We start from the raw sequence: 18025 nt of genomic DNA, 5'->3' as shown, positions 1-18025 counted from the left end.
TCTCTCTTTCTTGGTCCCTTTGATATATATTCAATCATTTGTTTATGTCAGTATGGAATCATGGATTTATTCCTCAAAACCACTGTTTTGTTAAGAGTACCCTCAGCAAAAGAGGGTAGAGGTGGACAGAAGAAGGCAAAGGCCAGTAGAAGGGACGGCACGTCTACCAAAGCTGCTTGCTCGCACACCAACCTTTAACAAAAATGTACCTGTTTGTCTTTCTCCTCTATTTTCTGTTAACAACAACAACCAAAGCTACAGTAAAAATTTAAATATCACTTGGAAGGCAGCTATACTCACCACTATACCACCAAGGCCCTTGACGGGATGAGGACTGGGTGTTATGCTATATGTTGACAAATTGAACTCCAATAATAAATAAATAAATAAATAAATAAATAAATAAATAAATAAATAATAAAATCACTTGGTTAGGATTTCTTTTCAGTGAATGTCATCTAATGAAAGGCCTTTACTTCCTAAACAAATCAGGAAATGACTTGCCCAAAGCCAGTTAGGTAGTAAAGCTGGAAGTTGTTGGCCTTCATTCTAGCCCCCAAGGCAAGATGTCAACCTGCTGTTCGTTTCATTCTTTCATTGGAAAGGTAAATTCCAATCTAGATTATATTGGTGGAGTCCTACAGGTGCGTGCTACACGTTAGTTCTAATATCACCTTGAATTTCTCTAGAAATACGCAGTTATTGTTGGACTAATCTTTGGCATGTAGGAAGAGAAATTCATGTTTGCCCTCCTCTATTTTCCAGATAGGGACACTGAGGCACAGGAAAATGATCTGCAAGCAGTTGATATCAGCGATTTTTGATAACAGAATTTCTAAAAGTTGGAAAGCCATTCAAAGTAATTACAGATATACAGGCCTGACTCATTTTAAGAAAATCCCAAATCATAATCATTCTTTTTTTTAAATAATCATTCTTTTTAAAAAGGAAAATAGAGTTTGCTCTTGAAGAATCTGCCTTCAAAAATTTTTTCTAATACAATGGTTATTCGAGTGATAAATTAACTATTTATTTAAAATGTAACTTGATTTATTTTTTAATATTTTTAAAAGGGGAAAGAAGAAAAAATGAGTGGGAAATATCAGAAGGGGAGACAAAACATGAGAGACTCCTAACTCTGGGAAACGAGCTAGGGGTGGGGGAAGGGGAGGTGGGCGGGGGGTGGGGGTGACTGGGTGACCGGCACTGAGGGAGCACTTGATGGGATGAGCACTGGGTGTTATTCTATATGTTGGCAAATTGAACACCAATAAAAAATAAATTTATTAAAAAATAAAATAAAATGTAACTTGATTTAAAACACACACACAATACATTGGTGCAAGAATGGGAAGCATCCAGGGTGAGGGCTGTACCTGCAGGCTGCAGGCAGAGACGAGGCATTGGCTGGGGGAGCAGGGAACAGGAATGTATTTCCTCCTGCCCAGAATCACTAGCTTCCAGCTATTATCTATTTTACAAAAATCTATCCTTTTGTCCCAGGGACTTACAAGTTGTCTATTTCTCAGCTGTGGATACAATTAAAATTTGAGTGTGGAATCTGGGCAGTTGACTGTGTAAGGCCTGACTGAGGCAACAGTGTTTCCTAGAGAAAAATTATTGAGGAATCACTTAATTAGTTGATTAGTTGTCTCCTTCAGCCAACACGAATATGCAGGTGGGGTGAAGACCCTACAGTCCTCTTCTGGGAACCGGAAAAGAGCTCCAAGCAGCCAAGCTTAAGGTCTTATCTTCTTGATTTCCAGAGAAAAAAGTAAGATGTTCACTGTGCCTCCTTCTCCCCCATTTTTCACACCCCGAAGGATTGCCCAGGACCTGCAGTGACAAACGAGAGTGAGGAAAAGATGGCTAAGTCTCCGGCCAAGACTGGAAGTTTAGGGCTGGGTCCTGACTAGCAACCTGAATAACATACATCAGTACTTTGAGGAGGCTCAGAGTTAATAGCTTGTGACCCAGACCTATTTCAGGAATTGAACCGATTCTGGTATCAGCTTTGCCAAGTAAATGGATGAGTGGGCTTCGTGATGCAGGATTAAGGGGCGAGATGAAGGCAGGACAAAATGAAGGGCATAAACTTTCCATTTAATGGAAAAGTTCTTTTTCAAAGCATGAAGAGGATCACTTATTACTTGGCACTAGTACTGGTATCATTGGAGGTGAGGATAAAACACGGTTATGAAGCATTGGCATGAAGAAGTGAGGAATAAAATAAACTGATGTGTCTACTTGCCCCAACCCATATAAATCTCTGCTTCACCCAACCCCATATAAATAAGGGTTTCCTTGTCCTGGCTCAGAATTCAGTTAAGTAGATAAAGTTTCCCCTCTTATCACTGGAAAAATTCTTCCTAAAATCTAAACCTCTCCCTCACCCGTTCAATCTGTGTCCCTGACATCTGTGTAATCATTGACGTGGACAATTTCAGTAATAAAATTTAATTCGATATTCAATGAACTGTATTAGGAAGATCATGTGATGTAAAAACCGCAAAAATCAAGCCTCGGTTCTGACACCTGTTGAGCAAGTAAGAAACACAGAGTCTCAGTTTCCTAATCTATAAAATGGGGATAATACCTACCCCTGCAATAGGTTACTGTGAGGATCAAGTGACATGAAAGTAGGAAGGTCAACTTCTTCGCTGGTGTCTAGGATTTAGTTCCTTTTTGTCAAGCACCAAACTAGGTTTTCTGGATACCATCCTGCATGCTTTGAAGGATTGGATCCACGTCTGAAGGTCTCAGATGACCTGCTAGTGAGAGCTGTGCAGGGACGGGGAGCCAAAAAGGTTCAGAGTTGGAATTTGGTACTTCGGGTGCTTTCAGCTAATAGTTCAAAGGCGAATAGCACATAGGAGGCCTGACGGAGAGGGGATTTGCACAGGAGAACAAATAGCCAGGAGGAGAGAACTGAACTTTTTCAGAGGAAAAATCAAAGTATTTTCTCCAGTTAAGCCTGCACCAGCCATGCTGATCATTCAGGCCCAAAGGGCCCCCGAGGAAGGGGTTTGGAGCCTATGGGCGGAGGAGGGGGGGAAGGGAACCTATAGAAAAGGGCGGGGGTGCAACTGTTGACTATTCCAGCACCTGCCAGGGATGCCCTGGGGACGCCAGGTCCGCCCTGCTGGGGCCCAGCTGCCACCCAGGCCCTCCTGACATCTAACAATGGGCAGTTGAGAGGTCAGGAGGGAAGAGGGCAGGCATGACAATGAGATTCCGATGCTATAGAAAGAGAAACAATTGGGACAGAGGGAAAGAGAAGCCAAGGGAGCTGGAGCTGTGCAGGAAGGGGTGGGGTAGGGGGGAGGCAAATGTGAGGGTAAAACCAAAACGACTGGAATTTTATGGGGGTGTCAGGGAATGAGGAGAAGAGAGTCTGTCCTTGATTATTCCGTTCAGGGGAGGAAAGGTCAGCTTGGCCAGGGAACAGGCTCCCTTATCCCCGACCTTGGGGTCAGTCTGTCGGTGGCACCGGCCTGCTCCGCCGCACGAGGCTGCTTTTGTCTCTAGCTCAGTCATTTATCCTTCAGTCTATTCAATAAATATTTATTAAACTCTCACAATATATCAAGCTCTTTGCAAGGTACTAGGGACAGAGACCCGTAATTTATCCCTCTGCTATTGACCAACTAAGAGTCTTCGGGGCGGGGGGCGGGGGGCAGATCCAGGAAGGCAGTGGTGCAGCAGAATGAAGTCGGGGGGGGGGCCAGGGGGGTGTTTGTGGGTGTGAGCAAGGGAGCCATCAGCTCAGTGAATAAGGGCGCTGCATCCAGCCTGGGAGGTACGTGTGTTGGGAGAAGAATCAAAAACCCTTTTCCAGGACAAGTGACAGCTGAGCTCCATCTTGAAACCCAAGTAGGCGCTGGGCAAAGGAGCAAGGGAAGGCGGGGGAACGGGAAGGTCGGTGGTTCTACAGGTAGAGAATAGGGCAGTTAAGGGTCACCTGGGAAAACACTTGTCGCGTAAGGCCTTGGAGCTTCCGGAGGCCTAGGCTGACGCCGAGCGTAAGTTATTAAGTGTTGGACGGTGCAAATGAAAACTCTGGCTCAAGAATTCTCTGGGATGCTGCAGCTTTCTTGCGTTTGCAGGAAATGGCGTGTCCGTGGTCTCTCATCTGCTTGTGACTCCTCCTTGTGCGCAAAGGTGCACCCCGGGTCCCGGGAGAGGGCTTCCTCGGGGGTTTCCTTAGAAAGATAAGGAGACGTTCCTTTGTTTCCATTCATATTTGCTGATAAGGGGACACGTGGCAAAAGTGACTTGGACGGGGCCTGTCAAGAAAAGCAGCCGAAGTCTTAAGTGCACTGGAGGTGACCCCCACAGGTTCTAACCTAGGGGGTCGGGGGAGATGTTACAGGGACATGGTGGGAATTTTTTCCTTCCTACGTGCAAACACACAATTCTGCGATGAAAAGGAAATTAATCCGTAGGCGGCCGTCTCCAGAGACCCGGTATCCAGCTGTGCTGTCCGGTGTGTCACAAGCCACCATACGAGGCCATTTAAATTTAACTTACTTTTAGTTAAATAAGATTAAAGATCCAGTTCCTCTGTTGCACTGTCCATGTTTCTAGTGCTCCCGTTGCAGGACCTTCCTGCGGTTGCAGGAGAGCGACGGGGGAAAAACTCGGGCGGAGGCGCGGAGAGGCCCAGGTTCAATCTCCGATTTGTCACTCGCTCGTGTTACGTGACCTGCTAAAGCCGCTTCCCTCCTCTGTGCCTCAGACCTGTCTGTAGGACGCAGGCAGCACCAGCACGACGGTAAGAAGCACATCATTTTGTTTATGTAAAAAAAAGGAAGACCACTGCCTGGCATCTGTTGGCAGCCGATGGGTATCAGCTATTATGATTATTATCTGCTCATGTTATGCAGCAACCTAAGGACGGAAAGGGCGGAGAAGGTCTCACCCTGAGCTCACTCTACTGATCCGGCAGCCGGGGTCACGGCCGAGTGTCATTTCACAAGTGAGCACTGTCTCAGGCCACCGTCCGCGTCCCCCTCCTTGGCCGGGCACCTACGTCTGTGCAGTGGAATCTGACATCCTGGGAACCCAGGGAGCCCAGGGAGCCCAGGGCACTGCTGCTCGCTCGTCTCTCCCTCCCGTTTGCTGTGCCTGATGCCCACTTTCCCTGGGAATCCAGGCTTCTGGGAACAGCTGCAGCTGCCATCCCTGCTTGCAGCTGCTGCTCGAAAACAGGGCAGCATGGTTCAGCGGTGCTCCCTCTCAGGACCGACTTTTTTTTTTTTTTTTCCATTTATCCTTGAAATCTTGTTGGGTTGTGCCAACTGTGGGCACCGTGTCAGCTGCCCCTTCTCTGTCCCTGATGCTTCTGCTTAGGGACGCTTTGTACTCGGCCTCCAGCTGAGACACACGCTCCAGACTGCAACCCAGTAATTCTATTTGATGGTTTTAGTCATTACCCAGCACTAGTTGTCCCTCGTGGGTCACCTTTCCTCATTCCTCTGCCTCTGCATTCGTCTGTCTTTCCACTTGCCCAGCATGATGGAGACCTCACCTGAGGAGGGGAAACGGGTGCTGATGGTAGTGATGATGGCCAAGACCACCAATTATTGAACACCGATAATGTGCCGGGTCTCGTGATGTATGGATCATAATTTTAGATTTAATGTCACAAAAATCCTGCAAGATATTACTGATAAAGATTTTGAAGTTCCAGGAGTTTATGACAGTTTCCCAAAGTTGATAGTATGTGGCAAACCCGGAAATCACAGAGCGCTGGTCAGGCTCACAGCCCCAAAGCATCATTGGGCCTCAAAGGCCATGTAAGCTGGAGACACTTATTCATCCACTCCATCAGTAAACAATGTTCTTGTTTGCTGTATCTTGTCAATAAAGAAGATAGATCCGTGACCAAGTGAAGACTTTCATATTGTAGCATAAGTCTCCCGGTAAATGGAAAGACTTGGCAACGATAGTCTTTGGTCTTCCCCAAAATGAGCAATGGTGGTGATATTTCTGTTGCCCTGAAGGCAGATACTCAGTGACTTTCCTCAAGGAGGCTTGGTGGACAGTACGGTGGGGCTTTGTGCCTTGGGAATCAAGACATGGGGCTCCTGCCTGAGACACAGCGGAGGAGCGGCTCACATCTCCTGGAGTGGACTCCACCCTCACCCATTGCCATGGACCCCCCGGCCCTCGCACAGGATCTAAAAAAACTCAAGTCCTCCCATTTGGAGAAGACGCACCCAAATGGGAGCGTCTTTGCTCTTCTTTTGGAATTTGCTCTTTTTTTTTTTGGAATTCCTACTCTCTCTCTCTTCTCTGCCAGTCCCACTCAGTCTTTATGTTGGTTTATTTCCATCTCTCCAGTTCTGTTTATTTCCTTTTTTTAAGATTTTATTTATTTAATTAGAGAGAGAATGTGTGTGTGTGTGTGTGTGTGTGTGTGTGTGTGTGTGTGTGTGAGTGGGAGGAGGACCACAGGGAGAGGGAGAGAGAATCTGAAGCAGATTCCATGCTGGGTGTGGAGCCCAACACAGGGCTTGACCTCACGACCCTGATAGCATGACCTGAGCTAAAATCGAGTCAGACGCTTAACCAACCGAGCCACTCAGTTGCCCAGGTTTTGTTTAGTCCTAAAACCCTCCTTCTTCAACATTTTTTCATTTGTCTCTGTATATTTGCTCCATATTATTGCAACTGGCCTCTCTGGCTTTGTCTAAATAAATAAATATTCTTGTGGTCAAGCTTTTGTTATGTTCAATGGCATGGGAGACATTGGGCAGATAAAACTCATGAAATGTTTGCAGTCTTTTTCATTCACACATAGATTGGCACAAAAATCACCCTGACAGGAAGTCATGGTTCCCTATTTTTTTTTTCAAGTGGAAAGGGCGATTTTATTATGTGTAAAATGGACTTAATGTGGCGGGAGCTGTGGACTTAATTTCTTGAGATAAGATGCTTTTAGGCTAATCAGCAGGTGTGTGATGCCTGGATATAAAGGAGCTACAGCAGACTTTCTTGAGACAGGCTCCAAAGGACCAGAAGGTAGGAGGAAGAAACCTGTGCCCTGTCCTTCTGGAAGAGCTGGAAAGGAAGCCAGGTGAGAGAGCGGCTGGGACGGGATGGATGGAGGGGATACTGGAGAGGCAGTGGGTCCTGGCACCCAGAGATGCTTGGCATCCTTGCATATCACATTACCATGACTCCCCTCTTATGAGTCAAGTAGACTTGGACATTATCTGACACTTCTCTCCCAAAGGCACGTAAGTTTGTGGGGTGCTAACCTAACATCACAATTCCTAGCACATGTTTAGGTGCCCCCTTAAAAATGTTGCTCTATCTCCTCCCTAGTACACAGGAAGGACTTCACCGGGAGCTGTCAACGTAAGACGATACAACAGCCTCCCATCTCAAGAGCTTATGAGCTAGTAGAGGACAGCTGGTTGGAAATAGAGCTTTATTTCTAAGGTCAGCTTCCATGATTCTGCAAAAAAGAAGAAGGCAATGATGAAATGAGCATGCAGAAAGGAGGCAGTAGGGAGAATAAACATGAGTACAAATAAACAACAAAGAAGGAGACAATGGTTATTACAGGGGTGTTTTGTTCACGAAGGAGGAATTTCAGGTGGAATTTGCAGGGTAAGTGCAGTTTTGGTAAGTGATGGAAGAGAGAGAACCCTCTGGAAAGGAATTGCCAGGAGTGAAGGAAACAGAGGCAGGCAACCCCACGTTGAGGCATGATAATCCAAAGAGGTGACACAAACATGGAGATGGGGCAGCAGCTGGTGCGGGGGGGACTTCCGATGACAGTGAGGGGAGAGTCAGCCCGAGGACGCGGACCAAGGCCGGAGGTGGACGTGGATTAGATGAGAGGCTGGCAGTTTGGCCTCCACTCTGCAGTTCTTGGAACCCGCGTGTCAGAGGCATGACATGGTCGCAGCCTTTCTGTAAGACAGTGAGTCAGGCTGCATGGGGACCCCGGGGGGACATTGGAGGCAAAAAGACTAGAGGTCGGAGAGGGAACAGTGTAGCATGAAGCCAGCCAGGTCCCGAGGGCCGAGGCAGGTGGCGGCACAGGGTGGCCGAGGGCAGCTGAGAAGCAGGAAGGGCAACGTGGAGCGTGCTCGTGTCCTTTGATCCCTACGTCCCCGGCGCTGTCCCCCTCTCTGTATGGGCCCTCTGGGCTCTCTGACTTCTGTTTCTCTCACTTCCCTCCACGTCTCTCTGTCCCTCGTGGGAAGCCAAGCTCTGCGGGCCGAGGGATGCTCTTTCTCACATTACCTGGCAGCAGCCAGGTGAGGCCTGGAGGTCAGCTCAACCGGCCCGCTAACCAGGCCTCTCCCAGGCTGGCCTCCACGGCTCCTACAGGGCCCAACAGCTCGGAGCCCGGCCCCCATCTGTCTGGTGGGCCCTGGACTTCCCGGGCGGGCGAGTGGGTAATGGGGCCTCCGCCCAGCAGAACCAGGCTGTGCCAGGGCCCAGGGGAAACGCGACTTCCTTCCCACCTCTCGCCTCCACCTCCCCTGCCAGTCCTTAGCGTCTCGCTCACTTGTTCTTACTGAGTTAGTGAAGGAAAGAACCCAGCACGCAGACTTGCCAAAAATTAAATGACCCTAAAGTGTTTCCATGTGACTTTAGACCACATCCAAATATATACATGTACGTATATGTACGCCTGTGTGTGGATGGATGGACGTGTGTGCTCAACATCTACCCTCAGATACACGCATACACATAAACACACATAAATTAGAACTCAATGTACATTTTTTAAAAAATCAGGAAGGGAGACAGAATATGAAAGACTCCTAACTCTCAGAAACGAACTAGGGGTGGTGGAAGGGGAGGTGGATGGGGGGTGGGGGTGACTGGGTGACGGGCACCGGGATGAGCACTGGGTGTTATTCTATATGTTGGCAAATTGAACACCAATAAAAAATAAATTTGTAAGTAAAAATAAAATAAAATAAAATATCAGTACATTGAGATGTGTGACACACATATACACGCACAATGAAAAATAGGAACAAGCTTAGTGTGACATTTTGTCCACAGATCCCCCGCAGCATGCATTATTCATATGGGTAACTGAAAACGTGCTGTATTTGCAACCAAGTAAATGACACAGTCCACATCTTCCTATCTTTTCCCACTTAAGGGAGGGAAAGGGGCCCAATTGTAGGAATAATGCAATTTCTTAATTTGATCTTTGATTGTTTTAACTTTGTTTATATCTAATAAACAAAGTTTATATATAAGCTCCTTGTAGCTTATGGGCCTTTCAGGTGCCAGATGTTGTGGTCATCATCTCTGGAGCATAAGTTCATTGCTAGGAAGCTGCCCTATAAGTTGATAACAGGCTGAAAGCACCCCATTTCCTTAAAATAGCTACCTGGAAATGAAAAAAACACACAAGAACCCTACCTTCATTTTAATGTTTTTACTCCATTGTTGCTTTATTTGTCAGCTTCGCCTTAATAATCATCATTCATGGGGCGTTGTGTTTTTTTCCCCAAAATGTGTACATCTGTCAGTTAAAATGGACATTGCCCCCCCCATGGAACCAAGAACATAGTAAACAGAGAGAAACCTCAGGCATCTGATGACAAGATCGTTTTATAAATGAGAAAACAGAAGCTCAGGTAGTTTCCACGCCTTGCCAAGTCCTCATATTTGCTAACACATTTCTACATCGGTTTCTACAATATCCAGGACCCCTTCAGTGGCTTCTTTTGAAGACCGACTCAATACTGAGAACTGAACTTTGTGACTTATACCTGCTGCGCATGCTCAGTAAACAGCAGTTTTCTCTTCCTTCCCTTCAGTCTGTAGCTATTGTTTTCTAGAAATTTCCCCAATTCACATTTAGTAAATTTACTTACTTAAACACATATGAGGCATTGATCGAACACTTTATTTTCATGTGTATTAGGACAGCCATGATGGGATTCCTTTAATTTTTATGACCAGATACTTCTCTGGTTACTATGCATCTGTACCTAGCCTGGGCCATAATTTTCTTTGCTTTATATGATATTTGTAGTGATTAACTTTAGCAAGGTTAGGAAAACAATGGAGGCTTTGAGGGGTTAATTAATTTAACCAAGAAAGTTATCCAAAATTGCCATAATTAATCCATTAACCTTACTTCAGAATACATGTTTTACTTAACCCCAAATTAAGTAGGACTTCAATTATCTTTTTTTTTAATTTTTATTTATTTATGATAGTCACACACAGAGAGAGAGAGAGAGAGAGGCAGAGACATAGGCAGAGGGAGAAGCAGGCTCCAGGCACCAGGAGCCCGACGTGGGATTCAATCCTGGGTCTCTGGGATCATGCCCTGGGCCAAAGGCAGGCGCTAAACCGCTGCGCCACCCAGGGATCCCAACTTCAATTATCTTAAACAAATAAACCAACAAACAACATTGTAATCAGATAATCTCTAACCTACCTTCTAGCTGATTGCTCGCCCTAGCTAATCGGTTATATCTGAGTGTCAGTTTCCTCCTTTCTCAAGCAGTATCTGTAATACTTGAACTATTGGCTCTACATTGCTCTCAATATTGAGTAACTGTGTAAAAATGCTCTATTATTTTACACTTTGCCAGGCTATAAACCTACAAAGCATGGTCGTGTATTTATTTCAGTATCTGACCCTTGGCTTAGTGCCTGGCCCACAGAATATGCTCAGTAACTCTTTGTAAAATTAAATTGAAATGTAGCACATAGGACTATGTATTTGTGAGGTAATAGTATTCTTTTTCTCCCTGGTTTCAGGTCAGATGATAGCAAAAAAGTTACCACAAGGCTCCTTTTATTCTATACCAATTTCTAGGAAAGAAAGAAAAATATAGTGTCTTGTATTTTGCAAATTCAGAAAATTTGTCTCTGGGGATTTCTGTTTCAGATGTCCCTGTGATGAGTTAGAAAATGCTACATTCTGACGTATGGGCTCTAGGTCAAAAGGCTTGGGTTTTGATGTTGGCTATGATGATTTACCGTGTAAATGCAAAGGATCTGCTCTGTCCTCTTGTTCCCTCATCTGTTTCCATCTTCTCCCTGATAAATAATAATAATAATAATAATAGTCTATTGTTTCCCTTGTGCCAGAACCTGAGACAAATCCTTCACTGGAATTATCATTACTTTTAATTCTCATATCAACTCCATGGGTTTGATGGAATGCCTTTTTTATACAAAAGGAAACTGAGGCATAGAGATGTTCAATAAATTGCCTAGGACTACTCAACCAGGTAGTTTCAAACCCAAGTCTACCTAATTCAACCCTCTCAACTATGAGTTCTGTGGGTGCCCTAAGCCTACTGCAGTAACCATCAACACTTTCCCAATCATATATTGGAGGCAAAGAGAAAAGTCAACATAAACGTAATAAAAAAATAATGAATGGTAACATGGATGGCAGTAATTACCACTTATTAGATACTTGCTCTATGTTCTGGGTATATAATACTCAATTGACCCATCATAATAACCTTGTGACACAACAATTATTATTATTGACATTTTAGATTTGAGCGATCTGAAGATTTGCAGGATTAATCAGCTTAACAGAGGTTGTTCAACCAGGAAGTTGCATAATTAAAATATCATTTATTCGATCCTAAAGCAAATGTTCACATGAAAGCGATGAAATGTACTTCAAAGGTATGTAGCCAGACAAAAATAATCTTGAAGTTAGGTTACTCCTCTGCCAATAAAAGATTTTGCAATTTTCATTTCTGTAATTCCCCACTAAAGCTTTTTCCCTAAAGCTCTAAAGATCTATCACATGACGGCAGGGAAATAGATTTAAGCCTCCTGAAAGATGGACACTTTCAAGCATTGCTCTGTAAGCTAGCCTAGATCTACACAGCATACACAGGCAACATGCAACACAATATTGAGCTTTTGTCGAAGGAAGGAAAGTCTTCTGAGATTCTATTGTAGAGTGTGGGGATGGGCCGCCTGGGTCACAGATACAACAGGATGTTATCTGTAAAGGATGGCTGGAGGGGTGTCAGAAAGTTCCATCGGCTCTGGATTCTTGCAGTTATGACATCCTTATGCACTAAGCAAAGAACCACAAAGAATCATTCAAATCTTTTGGATAAACCAACTTGTTCCAATCCTGGCTCCACCATTGACTAGCAGTGTGAGCTTGAATAGACTATTCTATGCCTTAGCTTCCTAATTTGTAAAATGAAAATAACAGTAGTGTCTCCCTTATAGGGATGGTTTTAAGATGGAATGAATTAGTACACGTAAATCACTTAGAAAAGTGACAGTACATAGTACACATCCAATAGCTGCAAGATGTGATTTTTGTTATCTGTCAGTTTATCTTTATTCCTCCAGAATATTATTTGTAGATTCTCTTAATAAAGTTTCAAATAACATGGATACATGATTATTCACTCAGTATCATGAAAGATTGGAAAAATCTAAATTATGTAATTTAATTTAATAAGCTATGGTATTTTAACATGGAACGCTAACCAGCTATAAGAAAGAATTAAGTAGCTTTTTATGACATGAGACAGTCCTCCATGGTGTGTGTCGAAATAAATTAAAAGTAATATGCAGAAATGTGTTGCATTATACCACAGGTGGGAAAAGAGGAAAATAATGTGACTTCATATTTTTACCTAACGTGACTAACATTTTCTTAAATGCATAGATCTCTGGTACCTAATAAATTAAATCTTAAAAAGTAATTTCAAGTTGGAGAGTAGGTCCTGGGAAGGAGAGGAAAACAGTGGAAGTGGAAGGATGCTTTTTGTTTCGTATTTTAACCAACTTTCTCCCTTGACTAACCAATTATGTTTTATTATCATCATCATTATTTCTTTATCATCAGCATTTTATTCATGTAAGAAGGAACCCTGAAAGAAAAAAGGCAAGAGATGTTAAGAAGCAGTTGCCAAAAAGCATACTTCATAAATTTTGAAAAGTTGGTAGGTCCAATTCTGGATAATAGTGCATCATCCTACGGGCCACCTCTCTGTGTTTCGATGGTTTAGAATGCCCATCGCCCTAGATTTCTGTAAATGGGAAGATATATTTTTCCCACCTGCTGATTACATAGTTGATTATGTGTGTGGCAGAGATCAGTGCTTCTATGTGTCTGGCTGCTTAGTTTAGACCTTTCAAATCTTCTGGCAAACAAGTTGAAACACAGGATGTAAGTTGCCCTGACAGACCTGCCTGTGCTCTTGCTGACTATTCACAGGACATAGAGTCCAACAAGAATGATAGGTGAGAGTGAGGAAAAACTTTGAAGACAGACAATGCAACACAATGTCTAATAAAACAGCTTTATTTCTGCTAGAAAAAGGAGAGGAGAAACAGTCTGGGTTTTGTGTTTTTTGTTTGTTTGTTTACAAAAAAAGTTTAAACAATTGCTTTCTTTTTCTTGTATTTAATAAAGTACCGAGAAGAATGAAACCACCTTGGCTGAGAGCGTAGGCTCTTTCCAATCATTCTCCCAAATTTCAATTCAAATAGAAAGTCTCTCTGAACAATCCCCAGAAGGACCTGGATCATGGGTACCATATTCCTCAAAAGCATAAGCAACAGATTCCCAAAAAATAACTGGCTCATCTTAGAATGAAGAGGGGAAGGAATCTGAAAATTTTAACTTTCATAGCCTTTCAAATTATTGCTTTTATAAAATCATTACAGGGAATTCTGCACTCAGTCTCTCTTTTTGCCTCACCCCAAACTCAGAAATTCCTAGAAAAATTATGAGCTACTTTCCAAACGAAGACTTCGGGAGGGTTTACAAGCGCATGTATGGAGCCCAAGAAGTTTGCAAGAAAGGAAGGGGGAAATAAATTAAATAAATAATATCTAATAAATAGCTCCAACAACATTCATTATCTACAAACTTAAATGCCATAAAATGCTAGATCCCCCCAGTGTCTCACAAAAGTAAGTGCCAGGATAGCCTCAGAAAGAATGGCTTTGTAAACATTTTACTCGCCTTTTCCCTCTAGAGCAGTGTGGTGAGGGGAACCACTTTGGTGACTGGTGGGATTTAAGATCTCTCTGCAAGGGTCTTTCAAGGGGATTTACAAACCAAGGGTGCAAAATACAGTAGGGTCAGTGCTGCAAGCAAAATGGAAAGAGAGCAGTTTAGACTGTAAGGAGATAATAAATAAGAGGATGAAAAAGTCAAGATATACAGATAGTTTGGCAGGTTTTAGGGGATAGCTGAGCTGTAGAAAACAACATACTAATTTGCCTTATCAATTTTAGTCATTGGCCCTATTTGTGTACCCTACATCCTAAACTTATCCTCTCTGACAGGAGCAGGATGCAGCCCACTATCATGTAAACCATTTAGGCTTTTAGTTTGTTTTAAATAATTGCCCTGGCATATTGAACAGACCAGTGACATTTCTCAGATCACATTTCTCTGGAAAAAAATTTTGACAAAATTAGTGTTAATATTTTAAAGGAAAGAAGAGTAAGAGTAATGTGAAGAAAAAATAAATATCCTGCAAATCAGGATAAGCCGGTGATGAAAACACAGATTGGTAAAAGCATTCACTGACCTTGGATTTGATTTCTGCATCCCTAAGTCTGCTCACTTGGGATGTTATCTACAAAATGTAATAATATATTATGTTTTAGAAGTGAGAAAGAGGTAACAATTGGTGGGGGAGTAGATAAGGAATTATATATGCATTGGAAAAAAATCAAGTTTGATCAATAAACTCATTGGTGCTAATCCTTCTAGAAAATATAATAGAAATTGTTGTGGATAGAGGTCAGCTGTTCTAACCATGTTTTCTGTAACAAATGAAATTTATCTTGCTAAAGAAAACTTAGTTTTCCTGTGGGCAGGTTATAAGGTAGAAGGAGGCCCCAGACTATGGTTAGTCAGTGTAGCCAACAGCCATTTTATTGCTCTTGAATATGGCCCTGGTTGTTTGCTGATTCCAGTAGCAGCACCTGAGTTTCTTCAGAATTTCCAGAGCCCCTGGGTTATTGAGGCTATGAAATGGTCTAGATGACTTCTCGAAATCCCACTGATCATAAAAGTCTGAGGTTATGGTGACTTGCTTGCCCCACCTCTTCTACTGAGGAAGTGCTTATGAAATATTATCAAGGATCAAATTGGTAGGAGATCTCTATTATGGTTCTGATATTACTAAGGAATGGATGTTCAGCTTTCAGCTAACAATAAAAGAGCTCATCTCTTTAAGAGATGAGCTAGTCACAGTGAAAGCCAAGTTAGGATTTTAGTCCTTGGAGGCTATTTTTAGTCAGATGCAAAGAAGTCCTATCAAATCCCCAAGAGAAATGCACCTTGTGCTCCTTTGACCACACATATTGTCCATTTCTTATTATTCTTCAATCTTTTCAGTTTCAAGAAGTTTATAGGCATGATCATCAAAGTTATTGAATTTCATAGCTGTGAAGGACCTTAAAAATCATCTAGACTTAAAACAATTTCCCAATTTTACCAGTAAATAAAGAGAAGCCAGAGATGGAAAATTAATTGGCCTGGATCATTCAATGAGTTTTTGGCATCATTAGAATTGGGCCCATGGCCTCTGTTTTATTCCTACAAGATTGTAAACAATCCAGTAATTTCACTTGAGGACCCTAACTAAAGAAATCAATACACTATGAGAAGCTGATGAGAAAAGAGGGTGGCAGGTGCAGGAGGGCCCAACTGGATTGGGACTACCGTGTTTGATATATATCTATAGGGTTCCGTTAAGGTCATTGAATCTTCAGCTCAATGATTTGAATCATGGGAAACATATTCACATTATTCTCTGCAATGCTTATCTTTTTGCCCTAATCAGTAAAGATTGTATTCAGTTGAGCCCCAATGCCATGGTGGGGGTAGGAATCATAGGACATATCTATGGGAACATCATAGCGAGGGGTACCAGCCTGAAAGGGAGTTGAATGCACATGCCCTGAGCTTAGATTTGCAGAGGGGTAATGTGGCATGAAGCTGTAGGACTTATCCAGGTCAGGAGATCCGTCTTGCTTCAAGGAGAAGTTCCCACTGATGCTCAAGGGGGGAGTGAGTGGGCCCTCATAAGGTGGTGTACTGCAGTCAGGTGGATGGCTCCCAAAGGATGATTCTCCCAAACTCTTGAATACTGGGGGTTTGAGATTAATAAGGTGTGTTTCCATATGGCCATAAGGAGGACTGGGGAGCCCAGGAGACTGGTAGTTGAAGTTATGGACAGAGATGGCAGAGTCACAAATAGGGGATTTCTCCTCATGCTTCTCCAGGAGGACAGACTGAGGGCCCAGCTGGAGGCATCCAGCCACCAGATTGCTTGTAGGCTGAGAGAGCCCTTTGCAGAGCATCTCCACAAAACCCTTCCCTTCAGGTGTCTGCCCAGTCTCCAGAACCTCAGACAAAGCCCAAATATAGTTCCTGGCCAGTCTAAGAGTCTCTATCTTGGAGAGCTTTTGGGTCTTTGAGTAACATGGCATGACTCTCCTCAGGTTGTCCAGGGCATCATTCAGGCCGTGCATCCGGGTCCGTTCTCTAGCATTGGCCTTGACTCTTCGAGCCCTAAATCTCTCAAGGCGAGCTTTTGTCATCTTCTTTTTCTTAGGACCCCGTCTCTTAGGCTTCTCCCCATCTTCTTCCTCCTCTTCTTCCTCCTCAATACTGTCATGCTCTTCAGCTAAGCTGCCAAGCATCCCATAAGCAGCTGATCTTCTCTCCTCCTCCTTCATCTCGTTCTGAGAGCCCAGACCTTTGTCCATCCAGGATGGTGTGTTGACCAACTCTGTTATCTCCTTGGATTTCACATAAGGTTTTGCCATTTCTAGATTCTGGAAAGAGAAATGGCAATTATTAGTGTCTGTGAATATCTGCTTTGATTTAAATCTAAACTTTCTTTTTATATCTTAGATGTAAAGCACAGAATGATATTGAGATTCAACTTATGATTATCCAGTCCAAGTCCACCATTCTAAACAAGTAATCTAATATTCAAATAAATGCCCAGGACACTAATATAGCTATGGAATATTACAAGAAAATCAGCTAAAGAAAATGAAAATTGACTTGATCATTCCTTGTAGTACCAGTGCCTAATTCTTTTTATTCTCTGGTGCTGTGTCTCATGGATATTTTATGCAAGAATAATGGATATAAGAGTCAAAACCTATTTTTCCTTCTTCCCAGAATACAGATCATGGAGGGAAGTAGATAAGGTGGGCATATAAATTATTGCCCAAATAGAGAAACTTCTGAAAGTAAAAGAGGATGCCAAAGTAGTTATAACTATAAAATATGCATAAAATAATTATAATTACTACAAAATTTTAAAAGCATATTAGTAAGTAAACTGTTGCATTTTATACCATGATATAAATGAAACACTGTGGTGTTTTGGTGTTTCTTTCAGACCACTTTGCTCTCCAGAGGACTGCCCAGCCTCTGTTTAGTGACATATCACATTTAACCTATAACATTCCATGTTTCCCACTGACTCTACCAACCGTTAGCTCCAAGCACCCTAGGAAAGAGCCATGCCACGACTGACCAGTACCCCACATGACCATGAAATAGTTCTCTCACCATCACCTGAAGAGCATTTTGTTTTTCAGCAAGGACCTTGTGGTTTGTCTAGTGTAGTGGTGTTAGAGGTGTTAGTGACATGGTGTCTAAAAGGATCAGGAAAAGAGCAGGGTTACCACTGACTATTTTTTAAATTTCCCCATATGTTACAGTGAAAACTCTTCCATTGTACATGCATCACCCATCACCATACAAGACTACGTCAGAGCAGCTAGATTTACAAGCCAGAAGTCTACAAAGCTTATTTAAGATTATCTTAGTGAAATTGTTATAATAATATTTCTTTGAAAATGAAAAATCTGGAACAAACACTATACTTAATGGAACATAGTGGTTGCAAACATGGAAATAGCCTGACTACTTTAATTCGCTCGCCTAACAGATACTGTTTAATCAGAATTTTCTTTGAAAACATTGGCAGTTTGAAAACCAGAAGGTACCAGTGGTTTAGTAAACATTTTGCATTCAATTCTG

General features: G+C 42.9%; 1 protein-coding gene across 1 annotated transcript; it reads right to left on the bottom strand.

The window, feature by feature from the left end:
* Nucleotides 1-15795: 15795 nt before the first annotated feature.
* Nucleotides 15796-16791, bottom strand: NEUROD4 (neuronal differentiation 4). The gene has a single exon (XM_041735574.1). It carries the CDS (start codon nt 16789-16791, stop codon nt 15796-15798), a length of 996 nt encoding a protein of 331 aa, XP_041591508.1.
* Between the last annotated feature and the right edge of the window lie 1234 nt (nt 16792-18025).

Source organism: Vulpes lagopus, chromosome 21, assembly GCF_018345385.1.
Source record: "Vulpes lagopus strain Blue_001 chromosome 21, ASM1834538v1, whole genome shotgun sequence".
Classification (NCBI taxonomy): Eukaryota; Metazoa; Chordata; class Mammalia; order Carnivora; family Canidae; genus Vulpes; species Vulpes lagopus.
Note: the sequence above shows the minus strand (reverse complement) of the source record. Positions and strands in the feature narration are given on the sequence as shown.

Excerpts from the sequence above, each read along its gene's own strand:
- NEUROD4 (XM_041735574.1), bottom strand. The coding sequence starts at position 16,791 with ATGGCAAAACCTTATGTGAAATCCAAGGAGATAACAGAGTTGGTCAAC.